General features: G+C 50.7%; 1 protein-coding gene across 9 annotated transcripts in view; it reads left to right on the top strand.

The window, feature by feature from the left end:
* Positions 1-21,606, top strand: part of LOC110512617 (uncharacterized) — an 82,372-nt gene that overhangs the window by 4,063 nt on the left and 56,703 nt on the right. For 3 of the 9 annotated variants that reach the window (XR_016488660.1, XM_090209503.1, XM_090209505.1), the window contains exons 3-10: positions 5,709-6,816; positions 7,503-7,627; positions 8,443-8,531; positions 9,901-9,977; positions 11,582-11,875; positions 12,926-16,061; positions 20,090-20,771; positions 21,041-21,126. Coding sequence is in view for 5 of the 9 variants with exons in the window: in XM_090209503.1 (XP_090065629.1) it covers positions 5,709-6,816; positions 7,503-7,627; positions 8,443-8,531; positions 9,901-9,977; positions 11,582-11,875; positions 12,926-16,061; positions 20,090-20,771; positions 21,041-21,126 (5,597 nt within the window). In the remaining 4 variants the exon portion in view is untranslated. Of the gene's footprint in view, positions 1-5,708; positions 6,834-7,502; positions 7,628-7,655; positions 7,856-8,442; positions 8,532-9,900; positions 9,978-11,581; positions 11,876-12,925; positions 16,062-20,089; positions 20,772-21,040; positions 21,127-21,606 lie in introns of those variants that run through there. The other 6 variants (XR_016488661.1, XR_016488663.1, XR_016488662.1 and 3 more) reach the window with 4 other exon arrangements.

Here is a 21,606-nt window from a genome sequence, read left to right as displayed (position 1 = left end):
TACAGTTCAACAGTACATATTGGGACTACAGTTCAACAGTACATATTGGGACTACAGTTCAACAGTACATATTGGGACTACAGTACATATTGGGACTACAGTACATATTGGGACTACAGTTCAACAGTACATATTGGGACTACAGTACATATTGGGACTACAGTTCAACAGTACATATTGGGACTACAGTTCAACAGTACATATTTGGACTACAGTTCAACAGTACATATTGGGACGACAGTTCAACAGTACATATTGGGACTACAGTACATATTGGGACTACAGTACATATTGAGACTACAGTACATATTGGGACTACAGTACATATTGAGACTACAGTTCAACAGTACATATTGGGACTACAGTTCAACAGTACATATTGGGACTACAGTTCAACAGCACATATTGGGACGACAGTTCAACAGTACATATTGGGACTACAGTTCAACAGTACATATTGGGACTACAGTTCAACAGTACATATTGGGACTACAGTTCAACAGTACATTTTGGGACTACAGTTCAACAGTTCATATTGGGACTACAGTTCAACAGTACATATTGGGACTACAGTTCAACAGTACATATTGGGACTACAGTTCAACAGTACATATTGGGACTACAGTACATATTGGGACTACAGTTCAACAGTACATATTGGGACTACAGTTCAACAGTACATATTGGGACTACAGTACATATTGGGACTACAGTACAACAGTACATATTGGGACTACAGTTCAACAGTACATATTGGGACTACAGTTCAACAGTACATATTGAGACTACAGTACATATTGGGACTACAGTTCAACAGTACATATTGGGACTACAGTTCAACAGTACATATTGGGACTACAGTACAACAGTACATATTGAGACTACAGTTCAACAGTACATATTGAGACTACAGTACAACAGTACATATTGGGACTACAGTTCATATTGGGACTACAGTTCAACAGTTCATATTGGGACTGTAGTTCAACAGTACATATTGGGACTACAGTACATATTGGGACTACAGTTCAACAGTACATATTGGGACTACAGTTCAACAGTACATATTGGGACTACAGTTCAACAGTACATATTGGGACTACAGTTCAACAGTACATATTGGGACTACAGTTCAACAGTACATATTGGGACTACAGTACAACAGTACATATTGGGACTTAAACTTAGTAAGCATTTACATGTGTGTACAGTCGTGGCCAAAATTTGAGACACAAACATTAATTTTCACAAAGTTTGCTGCCTCAGTTTGTATAATGGCAATTTGCATATACTCCAGAATGTTATGAAGAGTGATCAGATGAATTGCAATAAATTGCAAAGTCCCTCTTTGCCATGCAAATGAACTGAATCCCCCCCCAAAAAAACATTTCCAATGAATTTCAGCCCTGCCACAAAAGGACCAGCTGACATCATGTCAATGATTCTCTCGTTAACACATGTGTGAGTGTTGACAAGGACAAGGCTGGAGATCACTCTGTCATGCTGATTGAGTTAGAATGACAGACTGGAAGCTTCAAAAGGAGGGTGGTGCTTGGAATCATTGCTCTTCGTCTGTCAACCATGGTTACCTGCAAGGAAACACGTGCCGTCGTCATTGCTTTGCACAAAAGGGGCTTCACAGGCAAGGATATTGCTGCCAGTAAGGTTGCACCTAAATCAACCATTTATCGGATCATCAAGAACTTCAAGGAGAGCATATTGGGACTACAGTTCAACAGTACATATTGGGACTACAGTACATATTGGGACTACAGTACATATTGGGACTACAGTACATATTGGGACTACAGTTCAACAGTACATATTGGGACTACAGTTCAACAGTACATATTGGGACTACAGTACATATTGAGACTACAGTTCAACAGTACATATTGAGACTACAGTTCAACAGTACATATTGGGACTACAGTTCAACAGTACATATTGAGACTACAGTTCAACAGTACATATTGGGACTACAGTTCAACAGTACATATTGGGACTACAGTTCAACAGTACATATTGGGACTACAGTTCAACAGTACATATTGAGACTACAGTACATATTGGGACTACAGTTCAACAGTACATATTGAGACTACAGTTCAACAGTACATATTGGGACTACAGTTCAACAGTACATATTGGGACTACAGTACATATTGGGACTACAGTACATATTGGGACTACAGTTCAACAGTACATATTGGGACTACAGTACATATTGGGACTACAGTTCAACAGTACATATTGGGACTACAGTTCAACAGTACATATTTGGACTACAGTTCAACAGTACATATTGGGACGACAGTTCAACAGTACATATTGGGACTACAGTACATATTGGGACTACAGTACATATTGAGACTACAGTACATATTGGGACTACAGTACATATTGAGACTACAGTTCAACAGTACATATTGGGACTACAGTTCAACAGTACATATTGGGACTACAGTTCAACAGCACATATTGGGACGACAGTTCAACAGTACATATTGGGACTACAGTTCAACAGTACATATTGGGACTACAGTTCAACAGTACATATTGGGACTACAGTTCAACAGTACATTTTGGGACTACAGTTCAACAGTTCATATTGGGACTACAGTTCAACAGTACATATTGGGACTACAGTTCAACAGTACATATTGGGACTACAGTTCAACAGTACATATTGGGACTACAGTACATATTGGGACTACAGTTCAACAGTACATATTGGGACTACAGTTCAACAGTACATATTGGGACTACAGTACATATTGGGACTACAGTACAACAGTACATATTGGGACTACAGTTCAACAGTACATATTGGGACTACAGTTCAACAGTACATATTGAGACTACAGTACATATTGGGACTACAGTTCAACAGTACATATTGGGACTACAGTTCAACAGTTCATATTGAGACTACAGTTCAACAGTACATATTGGGACTACAGTTCAACAGTACATATTGGGACTACAGTTCAACAGTACATATTGGGACTACAGTACATATTGGGACTACAGTTCAACAGTACATATTGAGACTACAGTTCAACAGTACATATTGAGACTACAGTACAACAGTACATATTGGGACTACAGTTCAACAGTACATATTGGGACTACAGTACAACAGTACATATTGAGACTACAGTTCAACAGTACATATTGAGACTACAGTACAACAGTACATATTGGGACTACAGTTCATATTGGGACTACAGTTCAACAGTTCATATTGGGACTGTAGTTCAACAGTACATATTGGGACTACAGTACATATTGGGACTACAGTTCAACAGTACATATTGGGACTACAGTTCAACAGTACATATTGGGACTACAGTTCAACAGTACATATTGGGACTACAGTTCAACAGTACATATTGGGACTACAGTTCAACAGTACATATTGGGACTACAGTACAACAGTACATATTGGGACTTAAACTTAGTAAGCATTTACATGTGTGTACAGTCGTGGCCAAAATTTGAGACACAAACATTAATTTTCACAAAGTTTGCTGCCTCAGTTTGTATAATGGCAATTTGCATATACTCCAGAATGTTATGAAGAGTGATCAGATGAATTGCAATAAATTGCAAAGTCCCTCTTTGCCATGCAAATGAACTGAATCCCCCCCCAAAAAAACATTTCCAATGAATTTCAGCCCTGCCACAAAAGGACCAGCTGACATCATGTCAATGATTCTCTCGTTAACACATGTGTGAGTGTTGACAAGGACAAGGCTGGAGATCACTCTGTCATGCTGATTGAGTTAGAATGACAGACTGGAAGCTTCAAAAGGAGGGTGGTGCTTGGAATCATTGCTCTTCGTCTGTCAACCATGGTTACCTGCAAGGAAACACGTGCCGTCGTCATTGCTTTGCACAAAAGGGGCTTCACAGGCAAGGATATTGCTGCCAGTAAGGTTGCACCTAAATCAACCATTTATCGGATCATCAAGAACTTCAAGGAGAGCGGTTCAATTGTTGTGAAGATCGCTTCAGGGCGCCCAAGAAAGTCCAGCAAGCGCCAGGACCGTCTCCTAAAGTTGATTAGGCAGCAGGCAGGTGTTTGTGCATCTGCACGCACAGTGAGGCAAAGACTTTTAGAGGAGGGCCTGGTGTCAAGAAGGGCAGCAAAGAAGCCACTTCTCTCCAGGAAAAACACAAGGGACAGACTGATATTCTGCAAAAGGTACAGGGATTGGACTGCTGAGGACTGGGGTAAAGTCATTTTCTCTGATGAATCCCCTTTCCGATTGTGTGGGGCATCCGGAAAAAAGCTTGTCCCGAGAAGACAAAGTGAGCGCTACCATCAGTCCTGTGTCATGCCAACAGTAAAGCATCCTGAGACCATTCATGTGTGGGGTTGCTTCTCAGCCAAGGGAGTGGGCTCACTCACAATTTTGCCTAAGAACACAGCCATGAATAAAGAATGGTACCAACACATCCTCCAAGAGCAACTTCTCCCAACCATCCAGGAACAGTTTGGTGACGAACAATGCCATTTCCAGCATGATGGAGCACCTTGCCATAAGGCAAAAGTGATAACTAAGTGGCTCGGGGAACAAAACATCGATATTTTGGGTCCATGGCCAGGAAACCCCCCAGACATTAATCCCCATTGAGAACTGGTGGTCAATCCTCAAGAGGCGGGTGGACAAACAAAACCCCACAAATTCTGATAAACTCCAAGCATTGATTATGTAAGAATGGGCTTCCATCAGTCAGGATGTGGCCCAGAAGTTAATTGACATCATGCCAGGGAGGATTGCAGAGGTCTTGAAAAAGAAGGGTCAACACTGTAAATATTGACTCTTTGCATCAACTTCATGTAATTGTCAATAAAAGCCTTTGACACTTATGAAATGCTTGTAATTATACTTCAGTATTCCATAGTAACATCTGACAAAAATATCTAAAGACACTGAGGCAGCAGACTTTGTGGAAATTAATATTTGTGTAATTCTCAAAACTTTTTGCCACAACTGTACATGTCACACAGCTAAAGAGTTCATTTAACCAACTGTTCCCTTCCTCTCTCTCTCCTACCATCTCCCCTTCTCTCTCTCTCCTACCACCTCTCTCTCCTACCACCTCTCTCTCTCCTACCACCTCTCTCTCTCCTACCATCTCCCCCTCTCTCTCTCTCCTACCCCCACTCTCTCTCTCCTACCACCTCTCTCTCTCTCCTACCACCTCTCTCTCTCTCCTACCACCTCTCTCTCTCTCCTACCATCTCCCCTTCTCTCTCTCCTACCACCTCTCTCTCTCCTACCATCTCCCCTTCTCTCTCTCTCCTACCACCTCTCTCTCTCCTACCATCTCCCCTTCTCTCTCTCTCCTACCACCTCTCTCTCTCTCCTACCACCTCTCTCTCTCTCCTACCATCTCTCTCTCTCTCTTCTACCACCTCTCTCTCTCCTACCACCTCTCTCTCTCCTACCATCTCCCCTTCTCTCTCTCTCCTACCACCTCTCTCTCTCTCCTACCACCTCTCTCTCTCTCCTACCATCTCCCCCTCTCTCTCCTACCACCTCTCTCTCTCTCTTACCACCTCTCTCTCTCTCTCTCTCTCTCTCTCTCTCTCTTACCACCTCTCTCTCTCTCTTACCACCTCTCTCTCTCTCTCTCTCTCTCTCTCTCTTATCACCTCTCTCTCTCTCTCTCTCCTTCCATGTCTCTTCCTGTAGTTGAGAATGCGATGGATTCTCTCCTGGAGCTGTCTGTAGCAGCTGAGCGTGTTGGCCCCCTCCCTCCCCTCCTCTCCGGGTTCGAGCTTACCGCAGCTCTCCTCAGCCCCCAACACAACTCCTCCAAACCAGACCTTCACCCCCGCCCGCCTACGGGGGAGTCCGCTGTCCCCCTCTCCCCTCCCCGACGGGCACCTCCTCTCCTCAGCGAAGATAACCAGGACCTGACCACTGACTTGACAGAAGAGTTTGATGTTCTGATTGACCGTGAGCTGGAGAATCTTACCATACAGCAGGAAGCTGGAGAGAGGGACCACGGTGATCTTCACTCCTCCTCCTCTTCCGTCTCTTCCCTCTCCTTGCTCGTTCAGCCCCCGGGCGCCCAGCAGCAGGCCCTGCCACAGCCGCTCCAGTCCGGCCCAAGAGCCTCAGCCTCCACGAGGGGGCTCCCAGGGGATCAGCCATGCCCAGACAGGGTGTTCTCAGCTGGGCAGGCTAGCGGACCTCACTCCCCTGTCTCTGACCTGAGCCTCAACTTCTCGGGAGGAGCAGCCGGTTACCGGCGGCAACGGTCATTACTGGACTTCGGCCATCTGACTTCATCGCCATCCGAGACGGACAGAATTAAACCCAGCCTGCTTTTGGACCCGGGGGCCGCCGATCGCCCCTCTGCATTCCAGGCATACAGGAAACTGGACCAGTTCACTGTTCGTCCAGAGGGTGAGCGGACCGTACCACCAGGCGACGTAGTAAGGGGGGCGAGGACGAAGACTGGCGTCGCAGGAGAAGAGCGACTCGCCAACCCGTCGTTCTGGAATACTCGAGCGCCGGAGTTCCAACCGCATGCCCGCGGAAATCAGCCAACGGGGCCGGCATTTATCGTCCCTGTGGCGCTAAGCCCCTCCTCCTGGCACACCCGAGCCACACCCGCCTCCCACTGGTTGGCCCAGGGCCCTTTCGGTCAAGCCCCTACCGTCCCCAGGTCTTGGACAGGGGGTGTGTCTGCTGGCCCCAGAGCACCCCTCCAACATGGTAGGCTCCGTCTGGAGGGGCGTGTCCTAGTGCTGCTACGGGGAGCTCCTGGGTCGGGCAAGTCCACCCTGGCCCGGTAAGGGGACGTGTTAGGTGTGTGTATAGGGGGTGGGCGGGGTATTGGATGGGTGTGTGTGTGTGTGTGTGTGTGTTTACAATAATGTTAACCACACTCACCAATAATCGTGTGTGCTTGCATGCGTGTGTTATCCCTGTGTGTGTGTGTTATCCCTGTGTGTGTGTGTGTGTGTGTGTTATCCCTGTGTGTGTGTGTTATCCCTGTGTGTGTGTGTGTGTGTGTGTGTGTTATCCCTGTGTGTGTGTGTGTGCGTTATCCCTGTGTGCGTGTGTGTGTTATCCCTGTGTGTGTGTGTGTGTGTGTTATCTCTGTGTGTGTGTGTGTGTGTGTGTGTTATCTCTGTGTGTGTTATCTCTGTGTGTGTTATCCCTGTGTCTGTGTGTGTGTGTGTGTGTTATCTCTGTGTGTGTGTGTGTGTTATCTCTGTGTGTGTGTGTGTGTTATCTGTGTGTGTGTGTGTGTGTTATCCCTGTGTGTGTGTTATCCCTGTGTGTGTGTGTGTGCGTGCGCGTGTGTGTGTTATCTCTGTGTGTGTGTGTGTTATCCCTGTGTGTGTGTGTGCGTGCGCGTGTGTGTGTTATCCCTGTGTGTGTGTGTGTGTTATCTCTGTGTGTGTGTGTGTTATCTCTGTGTGTGTTATCTCTGTGTGTGTTATCTCTGTGTGTGTGTGTGTGTGTGTGTAGGGCCATGCTGGAACAGAACCCACATGGGGTGGTGTTGAGCACGGATGATTATTTCTGTCGTCATGGGGACTATCGCTACGACCCCTCAGCTTTAGGGGAGGCCCACGAATGGAACCACGCTAGAGGTATACACCCTACACCCTAACTAACCCCTACACCCTAACACCCTAACTAACCCCTACGTCATGGGGACTATCGCTACGACCCCTCAGCTTTAGGGGAGGCCCACGAATGGAACCACGCTAGAGGTATACACCCTACACCCTAACACCCTAACTAACCCCTACATCATGGGGACTATCGCTACGACCCCTCAGCTTTAGGGGAGGCCCACGAATGGAACCACGCTAGAGGTATACACCCTACACCCTAACTAACCCCTACACCCTAACTAACCCCTACACCCTAACTAACCCCTACACCCTAACTAACCCCTTCACCCTAACTAACCCCTACACCCTAACCCCTACACCCTACACCCTAACCCCTACATCCTAACACCCTAACCCCTACATCCTAACACCCTAACCCCTACATCCTAACACCCTAACCCCTACGTCCTAACCCCTACAGCCTAACACCCTAACTAACCCCTACAGCCTAACACCCTAACTAACCCCTACACCCTAACTAACCCCTACACCCTAACTAACCCCTACACCCTAACTAACCCCTACACCCTAACTAACCCCTACACCCTAACTAACCCCTACACCCTAACTAACCCCTACACCCTAACTAACCCCTACACCCTAACCCCTACTACACCCTAACCCCTACTACACCCTAACCCCTACTACACCCTAACCCCTACTACACCCTAACCCCTACACCCTAACCCCTACACCCTAACCCCTACACCCTACACCCTAACCCCTACACCCTAACCATGTAAATGGTCTCTGTTTCCCATTGAATAACATGGTGTTGATGTCCTCAGCCCAGGAAGTGATGGAGGCCTCTTTCTCTCCTGTTATTATTGACAACACCAACATGCAGAGCTGGGAGATGAAACCCTACGTAACTATGGTCTCTCTCTACAAACTACCTTCCATTTTAATCAGAAATACATTTCAATAGTTATTCAAGTTTATGTATTATACACACCTACACACACACACACACACCTACACACACACACCTACACACACACACCTACACACACCTACACACACACACCTACACACACACCTACACACACACCTACACAAACACACCTACACACACCTACACACCTACACACACACCTACACACACCTACACACACACCTACACACACCTACACACACACACCTACACACACCTACACACACACCTACACACCTACACACACCTACACACACCTACACACACCTACACACACCTACACACACCTACACACACACACACACACACACACACACACACACACACACACACACACACACACACACACACACACACACACATCTACACACACCTACACACACCTACACACACACCTACACACACCTACACACACACCTACACACACACACACACACACACACACACACACACCCACCCACACACCTACACACCTACACACCTACACACCTACACACACACACACACACACACCTACACACACACACACACACACACACACACACACACACACACCTACACACACACACACACCTACACACACACACCTACACACACACACACACACACACACACACACACACACACACACACACACACCCACACACCTACACACACACACACACCTACACACACACACACACACACACACACCTACACACACACACACACCTACACACACACACACATCTACACACACCTACACCCCCCCACACACACACACACACACACACACACACACACACACACACACACACACACACACACACACACACACACACCTACACACACACACACCCACATCTACACACACACACACACACACACACACATCTATCTACACACACACACACACCCACATCTACACCCACATCTACACACACACACACACACTCACATCTACACACACATCTACACACACACTGTCTAATGGTAGGATGTGCTGTATGTCCCACACTGTCTAATGGTAGGATGTGCTGTATGTCCCCACACAGTCTAATGGTAGGATGTGCTGTATGTCCCCACACAGTCTAATGGTAGGATGTGCTGTATGTCCCCACACAGTCTAATGGTAGGATGTGCTGTATGTCCCTACACAGTCTAATGGTAGGATGTGCTGTATGTCCCTACACAGTCTAATGGTAGGATGTGCTGTATGTCCCCACACTGTCTAATGGTAGGATGTGCTGTATGTCCCCACACAGTCTAATGGTAGGATGTGCTGTATGTCCCCACACTGTCTAATGGTAGGATGTGCTGTATGTCCCTACAGGCTCTGAGGCACAACTACAAGGTTTTGTTCCGGGAGCCTAGTACCTGGTGGAAGAACAAACCCAGGGAACTGGAGAGGTACCAATAAAGTTATTACGAAACACCTGGAGAGGTACCAATAAAGTTATTACGAAACACCTGGAGAGGTACCAATAAAGTTATTACGAAACACCTGGAGAGATACCAATAAAGTTATTACGAAACACCTGGAGAGGTACCAATAAAGTTATTACGAAACACCTGGAGAGGTACCAATAAAGTTATTACGAAACACCTGGAGAGGTACCAATAAAGTTATTACGAAACACCTGGAGAGGTACCAATAAAGTTATTACGAAACACCTGGAGAGGTACCAATAAAGTTATTACGAAACACCTGGAGAGGTACCAATAAAGTTATTACGAAACACCTGGAGAGGTACCAATAAAGTTATTACGAAACACCTGGAGAGGTACCAATAAAGTTATTACGAAACACCTGAAGAGGTACCAATAAAGTTATTACGAAACACCTGGAGAGGTACCAATAAAGTTATTACGAAACACCTGGAGAGGTACCAATAAAGTTATTACGAAACACCTGGAGAGGTACCAATAAAGTTATTACGAAACACCTGGAGAGGTACCAATAAAGTTATTACGAAACACCTGGGGAGGTATTAATAAAGTTATTACGAAACACCTGGAGAGGTACCAATAAAGTTATTACAGTTTCTGAACAGGTGCATGCTGGTCATCATATCTTTGACCTGTCAGTTTCTGAACAGGTGCATGCTGGTCATCATATCTTTGACCTGTCAGTTTCTGAACAGGTGCATGCTGGTCATCATATCTTTGACCTGTCACAGTTTCTGAACAGGTGCATGCTGGGTATTATATCTTTGACCTCTCAGTTTCTGAACAGGTGCATGCTGGGCATTATATCTTTGACCTGTCACAGTTTCTGAACAGGTGCATGCTGGGTATTATATCTTTGACCTCTCAGTTTCTGAACAGGTGCATGCTGGGCATTATATCTTTGACCTGTCAGTTTCTGAACAGGTGCATGCTGGTCATCATGTCTTTGACCTGTCACAGTTTCTGAACAGGTGCATGCTGGGCATTATATCTTTGACCTGTCACAGGTTTCAGTTCATCATCAATCCAGAAGACTCTGAAAGTTCTCACAGTTAGTTTCTGAACAGATGCATGCTGGTCATCTGAATTCACTTCCTCATACACATCCCGAACAACATATATTACCATATACTTTGAATTGATGTAAATGACCAATAAAGTTATTATGATAGGATAGACTTTGATTTAATGTAAACAAACCACTAATAAAGTTATTACAAATTCATCTGAATTGAAATTAAAAACTAAATGGATAACCCCTCCTCTTTCGCCCCCCCCCCCCTCTTTCTCTCCTCTCCCCTCCCCTCTTTCTCTCCCCTCCCCCTCTTCTCCCTCCTCTCTCTCCCCTCCTCGCTCTCTCCCCTCCTCTCTTCCTCTCTGCCCTCTCTCTCCCCTCCTCTCCCTCCTCTCTCTCCCCTCCTCGCTCTCTCCCCTCCTCTCTTCCTCTCTGCCCTCTCTCTCCCCTCCTCTCCCTCCTCTCTCCTCCCCCCCCTCTCTCCTCCCTCCCATCTCTCCTCTCCTCTCCTCCCTCCCTCCCCTCCCTCCCCTCTCCTTTCTCTCTCTAGACGTACTAGGCACAGTGTTAAAGCAGAGAAGATCCGTTGGATGATGGAAAATTATGATCGTCACGTGACCATTCACTCCATCATGGGGAGCTCTCACCCCAAACTACCCCCCCATTACGACCCAACACGACCCCCTCATCACGACGCCAAACTACCCCCCCAACAGGACCCAAGCCCACCCCATCAGGAGGCCAAACTACCCCCCCAACAGGACCCAAGCCCACCCCATCAGGAGGCCAAACTACCCCCCCAACAGGACTCAAGCCCACCCCATCAGGAGGCTAGCCCGTCACAGTAAGTTTCCTCACCAGGAGACTAGGGATAGGGCCAGGGTTAGGATTAGAGCCAGGGATAGGGCCAGGGATAGGGCCAGGTTTAGGGCCAAGGTTGTGGTCAGGGTTAAGATTAGGGCCAGCTTTAGGGCCAGGGTTAGGGATAGGGCCAGGGTTGTGGTCAGGGTTAAGATTAGGGCCAGGGTTAGGGGTTAGGGCCAAGGGTTAGGGACCAGGGTTAGGGACCAGGGTTAGGGCCCAGGGTAGGCCCTAGGGTTAGGGCCCAGGGTTAGGGCCTAGGGTTAGGGTCTAGGGTAGGGCCTAGGGTTAGGGCCCAGGGTTAGGGCCAGGGTTAGGGCCTAGGGTTAGGGCCAGGGTTAGGGCCTAGGTTTAGGGCCCAGGGTTAGGGCCCAGGGTTAGGGCCAGGGTAGGGCCTAGGGTAGGGACAGGGTTAGGGCCTAGGGTTAGGGCCCAGGGTTAGGGCCAGGGTTAGGGCCTAGGGTTAGGGCCTAGGGTTAGGGCCAGGGCCTAGGGTAGGGACAGGGTTAGGGCCTAGGGTAGGGACAGGGTTAGGGCCTAGGGTAGGGTTAGGGCCTGGGGTTAGGATAGGGCCAGAGTTATGGCCAGGGCTAGGGCCTAGGGATAGGGCCAGGGCCTAGGGATAGGGTTAGGGGTCAGGGTTAGTGGTCAGGGGTAGGGTTAGGGCCAGGGATAGGGCCAGGGATAGGGCCAGGGTTAGGGCCTAGGGTTAGGGTTATGGCCAGGGCTAAGGTTAGTTTCAGGCTGCATCTCAATAGTTGCCTCGTCTTTTCTCTTGAATTGAAGTCACAATGAAAAGATGATCTCTCTCTCTCTCTCTCTCTGTCTCTCTGTCTCTCTCTGTCTCTGTCTCTCTCTCTCTCTGTCTCTCTCTGTCCTCTCTCTGTCTCTCTCTGTCCTCTCTCTCTCTGTCTCTCTCTGTCCTCTCTCTCTCTGTCTTCTCTCTCTCTGTCTCTCTCTGTCCTCTCTCTCTCTGTCTCTCTCTGTCTCTCTCTGTCTCTGTCTCTCTCTCTGTCTTTCTTTCTCCTGATAGGCCCAAGTCCTCAGACAAGGCCCGCCGCGACCTGGTAGGAGAGCAGCGATTGGTCCAGGGCTCTGAGAGGTCCTGCCCCCAGCTCTCCTCCTCGCTTCCCGACGTGTCGTTGGCCGGCCACTCCGGGAGAGCCAGAACCCCGGGTTACAGCTCTGCCCACGGGTCCACAGAGTCCCTCTCCCTCAGTGAACAGGCCTCGGAAAAATGTGCGATTCTGGACAATTCTAAAATTCTGGACGAGGAGGATATTCTTGATTTAGGAACGTTGGTCTCTGAACCGGAAGCTCCGTGGCAACCGGACGACGAGGGGAACAGGGGGGAGGAAGAGGAAGAGACAGGAATTCCCCACTGTCTGGTGGAGTCTGTGTTTAGTGCAGATCTCCATGGTGACGACGAGAGGCCCGTGGCTTTCTCCGAGTCGATTGGTCAGAGGGTGAGGAAAGAGAGGAGGAGTAGAACTAGGAAGACGGACTCTGATAGGCTGGAGCCTGCTGTCATAGTGAAGGACGCTAGCCAATCAGTGAGCGAGGGGGATGGAGAGAGAGAGGATGGAGGAGGGAAGTTGGTGGGAGAAATTGGTGATGGGGGAGAGCAGGTGTGGGATGGGGGAGAGAGGGTGAAGGATGGGGGAGAGAGGGTGAGGGATGTGGGAGAGAGGGTGAAGGATGTGGGAGAGAGGGTGAGGGATGTGGGAGAGGGGGTGAGGGATGGGGGAGAGAGGGTGAGGCCTGAGTTGTTGGAGTTTGTTGGAGACTGGCCTTCAGAGGAGGTACTGGAGCAAAGAAGAGGAGGAGGAAGGAATGGGAGGCGCCCTGGGAGGGAGGAAGAGGGAGGTGGTGAGGGGGAGGAGGCAGATCCCAGAGGCAGCCAATCAGAAGGGCATCCTGGTCGCGGGCCTCATGTCACAGAGTTCCAGAAGCTTCTAGAGCTCTTACAGACAGGTGTTGACTCCTTCCCCCTGCCCACCTGCCCCTCCCCCGTCCCCTCCCTTAGCTCAGACCGTTCATTTGGAGAAGGAGGAGAGAGGGGTGAGGCAGGAGGGAGGAGGGGGGAGGCGGATAAAGACCGAGTCCTGAGTCGGGAGGAATTACCTGACTGTGTGTTGGCTAACCCTAACTCAACCCAGGTGGTTGGATCCAACACCGTGGAGCAGAGGGAGGGAGAGACCATTCAGGCCGCCGGAGATGGGGGGACTCAGGGTTTAGTTGAGAAAGACTTGTTGGAGGTAGAAGGAAGCCATCTTGGTGAGGTCAGTCAGTGTACTGACACTAGTGAGACCAGGATGGAAAGTGAAGACGGCCATCTTGGTGGGGGCAGTCATTGTACTGATAGTGACAGCCATATTGGTGAGGGCAGTGTGGAAGCTGGTGAATGTAGCCATGTTGGTGAGGTCAGTCAGTGCACTGACGCTAGTGAGACCAGGGTGGAAGGTGAAGTCGGCCATCTTGGTGGGGGCAGTGAGGAGCGGAGGCAGAGTCGCAGGGCTGAGGAACAGTGCAAGCTGGCGCTCACCTTCACAAACGACACCCCTCCCTCCCCCAAACCACAGATAGACCCTGACTCTGACCTCGACCCTGACCTCGACCCTAACTCTGACCTTGCCCCTAATCTCGACTCTGACCTCGACCCTAATCTCCACTCTGACCTCGACCCTAATCTCCACTCTGACCTCGACCCTAATCTCCACTCTGACCTCGACCCTAATCTCCACTCTGACCTCGACCCTAATCTCCACTCTGACCTCGACCCTAATCTCCACTCTGACCTCGACCCTAATCTCCACTCTGACCTCAACCCTAATCTCCACTCTGACCTTAACCCTAACCTCGACCCTGACCTTAACCCTAACCTCAACACTAATCTCGACTCTGACCTTAACCCTAACCTTAACCTCAAGCCTGACCTCAACCCTGACCTTAACCCTAACCTCAACCCTAATCTCGACTCTGACCTTAACCCTAACCTCAAGCCTGACCTCAACCCTAACCTCAACCCTGACCTTAACCCTAACCTCAACCCTAATCTCGACTCTGACCTTAACCTCAACCCTAATCTCGACTCTGACCTCAACCCTAACCTCGACCCTGACCTTAACCCTAACCTCAACCCTAATCTCGACTCTGACCTTAACCCTAACCTCGACCCTGACCTTAACCCTAACCTCAACCCTAATCTCGACTCTGACCTTAACCCTAACCTCAACCCTGACCTTAACCCTAACTTCAATCCTAATCTCGACTCTGACCTTAACCCTAACCTCAACCCTAATCTCGACTCTGACCTTAACCCTAACTTCAACCCTAATCTCGACTCTGACCTTAACCCTAACCTCGACCCTGACCTTAACCCTAACCTCAACCCTAATCTCGACTCTGACCTTAACCCTAACCTCAACCCTGACCTTAACCCTAACCTCAACCCTAATCTCGACTCTGACCTTAACCCTAACCTCAAGCCTGACCTCAACCCTAACCTCAACCCTGACCTTAACCCTAACCTCAACCCTAATCTCGACTCTGACCTTAACCCTAACCTCAACCCTAATCTCGACTCTGACCTTAACCCTAACCTCAAGCCTGACCTCAAGCCTGACCTTAACCCTAACCTCAACCCTAATCTCGACTCTGACCTTAACCCTAACCTCGATCTCAACCCTAACCTCAGCCCTAACTTCAAACCTAACCTCCAACCTGACCTCTACCCTAATCTCAACCCTGACCTTAACCCTAACCCCCACCGCCCCTCCCCTCCTCCGTCATTGGCCGACACAGATCGCTCCTCCCAGACCGACCCGCAAGACTTCGCCTTCCTCTGGCGTCTCGACCACAATCGTCACGACAACCCAACCGACGCCGCGGGATACCACTTTCCCCCTAACAACACCCTCGCCATTCTCCACGGCAACCCTTCCCGTTTCCTCCCAGAGGTATCGGCGGCGGTCTCGGCTGGCGTCGCGGTTCACCCCTCCGGCCAGCGCGTGGTGCCGTACCGTGTGACGCACGAGAAGGGGAGCCAGGTGGAGGAGAGGGAGCTGGAGGAGGGCCGGACCAGACAGCAGAACCTCGTCATTCTCAGACGCCATTTTAAACTGGTCAACAGACACACTCTGGAGGACCTCTATGACACGTGTCAGCAGGTCGGGATGTTTGTTGTTTATTATTATTGTTGTTGTTGTTGTTATTATTGTTATTGTTGTTTATTGTGTGGTGTTGTTTATTGTTTGTTGTTGTTTTATGTGTGTTGTTGTTGGTGTTGTTATTGTTGTTAATTGTGTGTTGTTGTTGTTGTTTATTGTGTGTTGTTGTTTATTGTGTGTTGTTGTATTGGCTGAGGCTCTATCTGTGTAAAGGAAGTAAACCTTGTCTGAGCCAGAACAGCCTATTGGCTCCTGCCCTATTTCCTCTTGCCCTATTGGCTCCTGCCCCATTTCCTCTTGCCCTATTGGCTCCTGCCCTATTTCCTCTTGCCCTATTGGCTCCTGCCCTATTTCCTCTCTCCCTATTGGCTCCTGCCCTATTTCCTCTCGCCCTATTGGCTCCTGCCCTATTTCCTCTTGCCCTATTGGCTCCTGCCCTATTTCCTCTTGCCCTATTGGCTCCTGCCCTATTTCCTCTTGCCCTATTGGCTCCTGCCCTATTTCCTCTTGCCCTATTGGCTCCTGCCCTATTTCCTCTTTCCCTATTGGCTCCTGCCCTATTTCCTCTCGCCCTATTGGCTCCTGCCCTATTTCCTCTTGCCCTATTGGCTCCTGCCCTATTTCCTCTTGCCCTATTGGCTCCTGCCCTATTTCCTCTTGCCCTATTGGCTCCTGCCCTATTTCCTCTTGCCCTATTGGCTCCTGCCCTATTTCCTCTTGCCCTATTGGCTCTTGCCCTATTTCCTGTTTCTGTAGTGGGACAGCTTGATGTACAGTACACCCCCTGGACAGGACACTAGTCTGTCTCCTGTTTCTGTAGTGAGACAGCTTGATGTACCAGTCCAACCCCTGGACAGGACACTAGTCTATCTCCTGTTTCTGATGTACCAGTACACCCCCTGGACAGGACACTAGTCTATCTCCTGTTTCTGTAGTGAGACAGCTTGATGTACAGGACACCCCCTGGACAGGACACTAGTCTGTCTCCTGTTTCTGTAGTGAGACAGCTTGATGTACAGTACACCCCTGGACAGGACACTAGTCTGTCTCCTGTTTTTGTAGAGAGACAGCTTGATGTACCAGGACACCCCCTAGACAGGACACTAGTCTGTCTCCTGTTTCTGATGTACAGTACACCCCTGGACAGGACACTAGTCTGTCTCTCCTGTTTCTGATGTACAGTACACCCCTGGACAGGACACTAGTCTGTCTCCTGTTTCTGATGTACCAGTACACCCCCTGGACAGGACACTAGTCTATCTCCTGTTTCTGATGTACCAGGACACCCCCTGGACAGGACACTAGTCTGTCTCCTGTTTCTGTAGTGAGACAGCTTGATGTACCAGGACACCCCCTGGACAGGACACTAGTCTATCTCCTGTTTCTGTAGAGAGACAGCTTGATGTACCAGTACACCCCCTGGACAGGACACTAGTCTATTTCCTGTTTCTGTAGTGAGACAGCTTGATGTACCAGGACACCCCCTGGACAGGACACTAGTCTATCTCCTGTTTCTGTAGAGAGACAGCTTGATGTACCAGGACACCCCCTGGACAGGACACTAGTCTATCTCCTGTTTCTGATGTACCAGTACACCCCCTGGACAGGACACTAGTCTATCTATGTCTGAGTCCCAAATGAAAACCTATTCCCTATATAGCGAGGCCGTAGGGCCCCATCCCCTATATAACGAGGCCGTAGGGCCCTTTCCCCTATATAGCGAGGCCGTAGGGCTCTTTCCCCTATATAGTGAGGCCGTAGGGCTCTTTCCCCTATATAGTGAGGCCGTAGGGCCCTTTCCCCTATATAACGAGGCAGTAGGGCCCCGTCCCCTATATAGCGAGGCCGTAGGGCCCCGTCCCCTATATAGCGAGGCCGTAGGGCCCCGTCCCCTATATAACGAGGCCGTAGGGCCCCGTCCCCTATATAGCGAGGCCGTAGGGCCCCGTCCCCTATATAGCGAGGCCGTAGGGCCCCGTCCCCTATATAGCGAGGCCGTAGGGCCCCGTCCCCTAAATAGGGAGGCCGTAGGGCCCCGTCCCCTATATAGGGAGGCCGTAGGGCCCCGTCCCCTATATAGGGAGGCAGTAGGGCCCCGTCCCCTATATAGGGAGGCAGTAGGGCCCCGTCCCCTATATAGGGAGGCAGTAGGGCCCCGTCCCCTATATAGGGAGGCAGTAGGGCCCCGTCCCCTATATAGGGAGGCAGTAGGGCCCCGTCCCCTATATAGGGAGGCAGTAGGGCCCCGTCCCCTATATAGCGAGGCCGTAGGGCCCCGTCCCCTACATAGCGAGGCCATCCTAAATTAATTTTAAATGTGCCATTGGTTCCTCTCTCCCTCAGGATCTGGAGTGGACCAGTAATCTGTTGCTAGACTCTGGGGAGAGACTCTCCCTATATAGGGAGGCAGTAGGGCCCCGTCCCCTATATAGGGAAGCAGTAGGGCCCCGTCCCCTATATAGGGAGGCAGTAGGGCCCCGTCCCTTATATAGGGAGGCAGTAGGGCCCCGTCCCCTATATAGCGAGGCAGTAGGGCCCTTTCCCCTATATAGCGAGGCCGTAGGGCCCTGTCCCCTATATAGCGAGGCCGTAGGGCCCTTTCCCCTATATAGCGAGGCCGTAGGGCTCTTTCCCCTATATAGTGAGGCCGTAGGGCCCTTTCCCCTATATAACGAGGCAGTAGGGCCCCGTCCCCTATATAGCGAGGCCGTAGGGCCCCGTCCCCTATATAGCGAGGCCGTAGAGCCCCGTCCCCTATATAACGAGGCCGTAGGGCCCCGTCCCCTATATAGCGAGGCCGTAGGGCCCCTGTCCCCTATATAGCGAGGGCGTAGGGCCCCGTCCCCTATATAGCGAGGCCGTAGGGCCCCGTCCCCTATATAGCGAGGCCGTAGGGCCCCGTCCCCTATATAGGGAGGCCGTAGGGCCCCGTCCCCTATATAGGGAGGCAGTAGGGCCCCGTCCCCTATATAGGGAGGCAGTAGGGCCCCGTCCCCTATATAGGGAGGCAGTAGGGCCCCGTCCCCTATATAGCGAGGCCGTAGGGCCCCGTCCCCTATATAGCGAGGCCATCCTAAATTAATTTTAAATGTGCCATTGGTTCCTCTCTCCCTCAGGATCTGGAGTGGACCAGTAATCTGTTGCTAGACTCTGGGGAGAGACTCTCCCTATATAGGGAGGCAGTAGGGCCCCGTCCCCTATATAGGGAAGCAGTAGGGCCCCGTCCCCTATATAGGGAGGCAGTAGGGCCCTTTCCCCTATATAGCGAGGCCGTAGGGCCCTGTCCCCTATACAGCGAGGCCGTAGGGCCCTTTCCCCTATATAGCGAGGCCGTAGGGCCCTTTCCCCTATATAGCGAGGCAGTAGGGCCCGTCCCCTATATAGTGAGGCAGTAGGGCCGCGTCCCCTATATAGGGAGGCCGTAGGGCCCCGTCCCCTATATAGGGAGGCCGTAGGGCCCCGTCCCCTATATAGCGAGGCCGTAGGGCCCCGTCCCCTATATAGCGAGGCCATCCTAAATTAATTTTAAATGTGCCATTGGTTCCTCTCTCCCTCAGGATCTGGAGTGGACCAGTAATCTGTTGCTAGACTCTGGGGAGAGACTCTCCCTATATAGGGAGGCAGTAGGGCCCCGTCCCCTATATAGGGAAGCAGTAGGGCCCCGTCCCCTATATAGGGAGGCAGTAGGGCCCCGTCCCTTATATAGGGAGGCAGTAGGGCCCCGTCCCCTATATAGCGAGGCAGTAGGGCCCTTTCCCCTATATAGCGAGGCCGTAGGGCCCTGTCCCCTATATAGCGAGGCCGTAGGGCCCTTTCCCCTATATAGCGAGGCCGTAGGGCCCTTTCCCCTATATAGCGAGGCAGTAGGGCCCGTCCCCTATATAGTGAGGCAGTAGGGCCGCGTCCCCTATATAGGGAGGCCGTAGGGCCCCGTCCCCTATATAGCGAGGCCGTAGGGCCCCGTCCCCTATATAGCGAGGCCATCCTAAATTAATTTTAAATGTGCCATTGGTTCCTCTCTCCCTCAGGATCTGGAGTGGACCAGTAATCTGTTGCTAGACTCTGGGGAGAGACTCTTCCTAGAGGAAGAGGAGGATGAAGAAGAGGGTGATGAAGATCTGGACATGGCCGTAGGTGTGTCCCTGGAGAAGAGGACGGAGGGGCGGGTTACGCCCCCAGGAGAGCAGGCTTCGGCCTCCAGCTTTTCTGATAGCGAGGCGGTTGTTGTATTGGGAAGAGGGGAGGAGGAAGAGGAGACGTGGAGGACAGGAGGGGGCGTGGACGAAGGGGTAGGTGGGGTTAGTGGACTGAACCATCCGGTGTCTGGGGGTGGGGGCGGCTCAGAGGAACAAAACACCCCCTTGGGAGAGTCCACTCGTCTGGAGCACAGACCACCAGGAAGAGATGTGGCGGAGCAGGAAGTGGTTCGGGACTCGGAGAGCGGAGCTGGCGCAGAGCAGTGGGAGAAATGGGAGAAGGAGGAGGAGGAGGGAGACGAGGAGCTGTATTGCGTAGACGAGGTGACCCAGTCGCTCCTAGCCCAGCTGGAGGAGATGGAGAGGAGAGAGGAGGAGGAGGAGAGGAAAGGGAGGAAGGAGAAGGAGAAGAGGAGGGACAGACTCGTGGACATCCAGAGTGTTGAACTGAAGCTGCCTACAGAACTGGCTCTGCAGCTGGTTGAGCTGTTTGGCCCTGTTGGTGTCCTACCAGGTAACACACACACACAGACACACACAGACACACCACTGACCCAGGTAACACACACACACCACTGACCCAGGTAACACACACACACACACACACACCACTGACCCAGGTAACACACACACACACACACCACTGACCCAGGTAACACACACACATACACACACACACCACTGACCCAGGTAACACACACACACATACCACTGACCCAGGCAACACACACACCCCACACACCCCAGACACACTCCCTCAGCTCTCCTGTGCTTGGTTGCCAGGTGTGTGTTCTCCTGATGACTACTCTGTGAGGATGGACCTCAACATGGCCAGACTGCTGCACCAGAAATGGAAGGACACTGTCCAGGTGTGTTACCTGGGTCAGGTGGGGTGTGTGTTACCTGGGTCAGGTGGGGTGTGTGTTACCTGGGTCAGGTGGGGTGTGTGTTACCTGGGTCAGGTGGGGTGTGTGTTACCTGGGTCAGGTGGGGTATGTGTTACCTGGGTCAGGTGGGGTATGTGTTACCTGGGTCAGGTGGGGTATGTGTTACCTGGGTCAGGTGGGGTATGTGTTACCTGGGTCAGGTGGGGTGTGTTACCTGGGTCAGGTGGGGTGTGTTACCTGGGTCAGGTGGGGTGTGTTACCTGGGTCAGGTGGGGTATGTTACCTGGGTCAGGTGGGGTGTGTTACCTGGGTCAGGTGGGGTGTGTTACCTGGGTCAGGTGGGGTATGTGTTACCTGGGTCAGGTGGGGTATGTGTTACCTGGGTCAGGTGGGGTATTTGTTACCTGGGTCAGGTGGGGTATGTGTTACCTGGGTCAGGTGGGGTATGTGTTACCTGGGTCA

The sequence above is a fragment of the Oncorhynchus mykiss genome, chromosome 19 (genome assembly GCF_057628025.1).
Source record: "Oncorhynchus mykiss isolate SJ-2025 chromosome 19, ASM5762802v1, whole genome shotgun sequence".
In the NCBI taxonomy this organism is placed as follows: domain Eukaryota; kingdom Metazoa; phylum Chordata; class Actinopteri; order Salmoniformes; family Salmonidae; genus Oncorhynchus; species Oncorhynchus mykiss.
The sequence above is the reverse complement of the archived record's forward strand: the minus strand, read 5'-3'. Positions and strand labels throughout refer to the sequence as shown.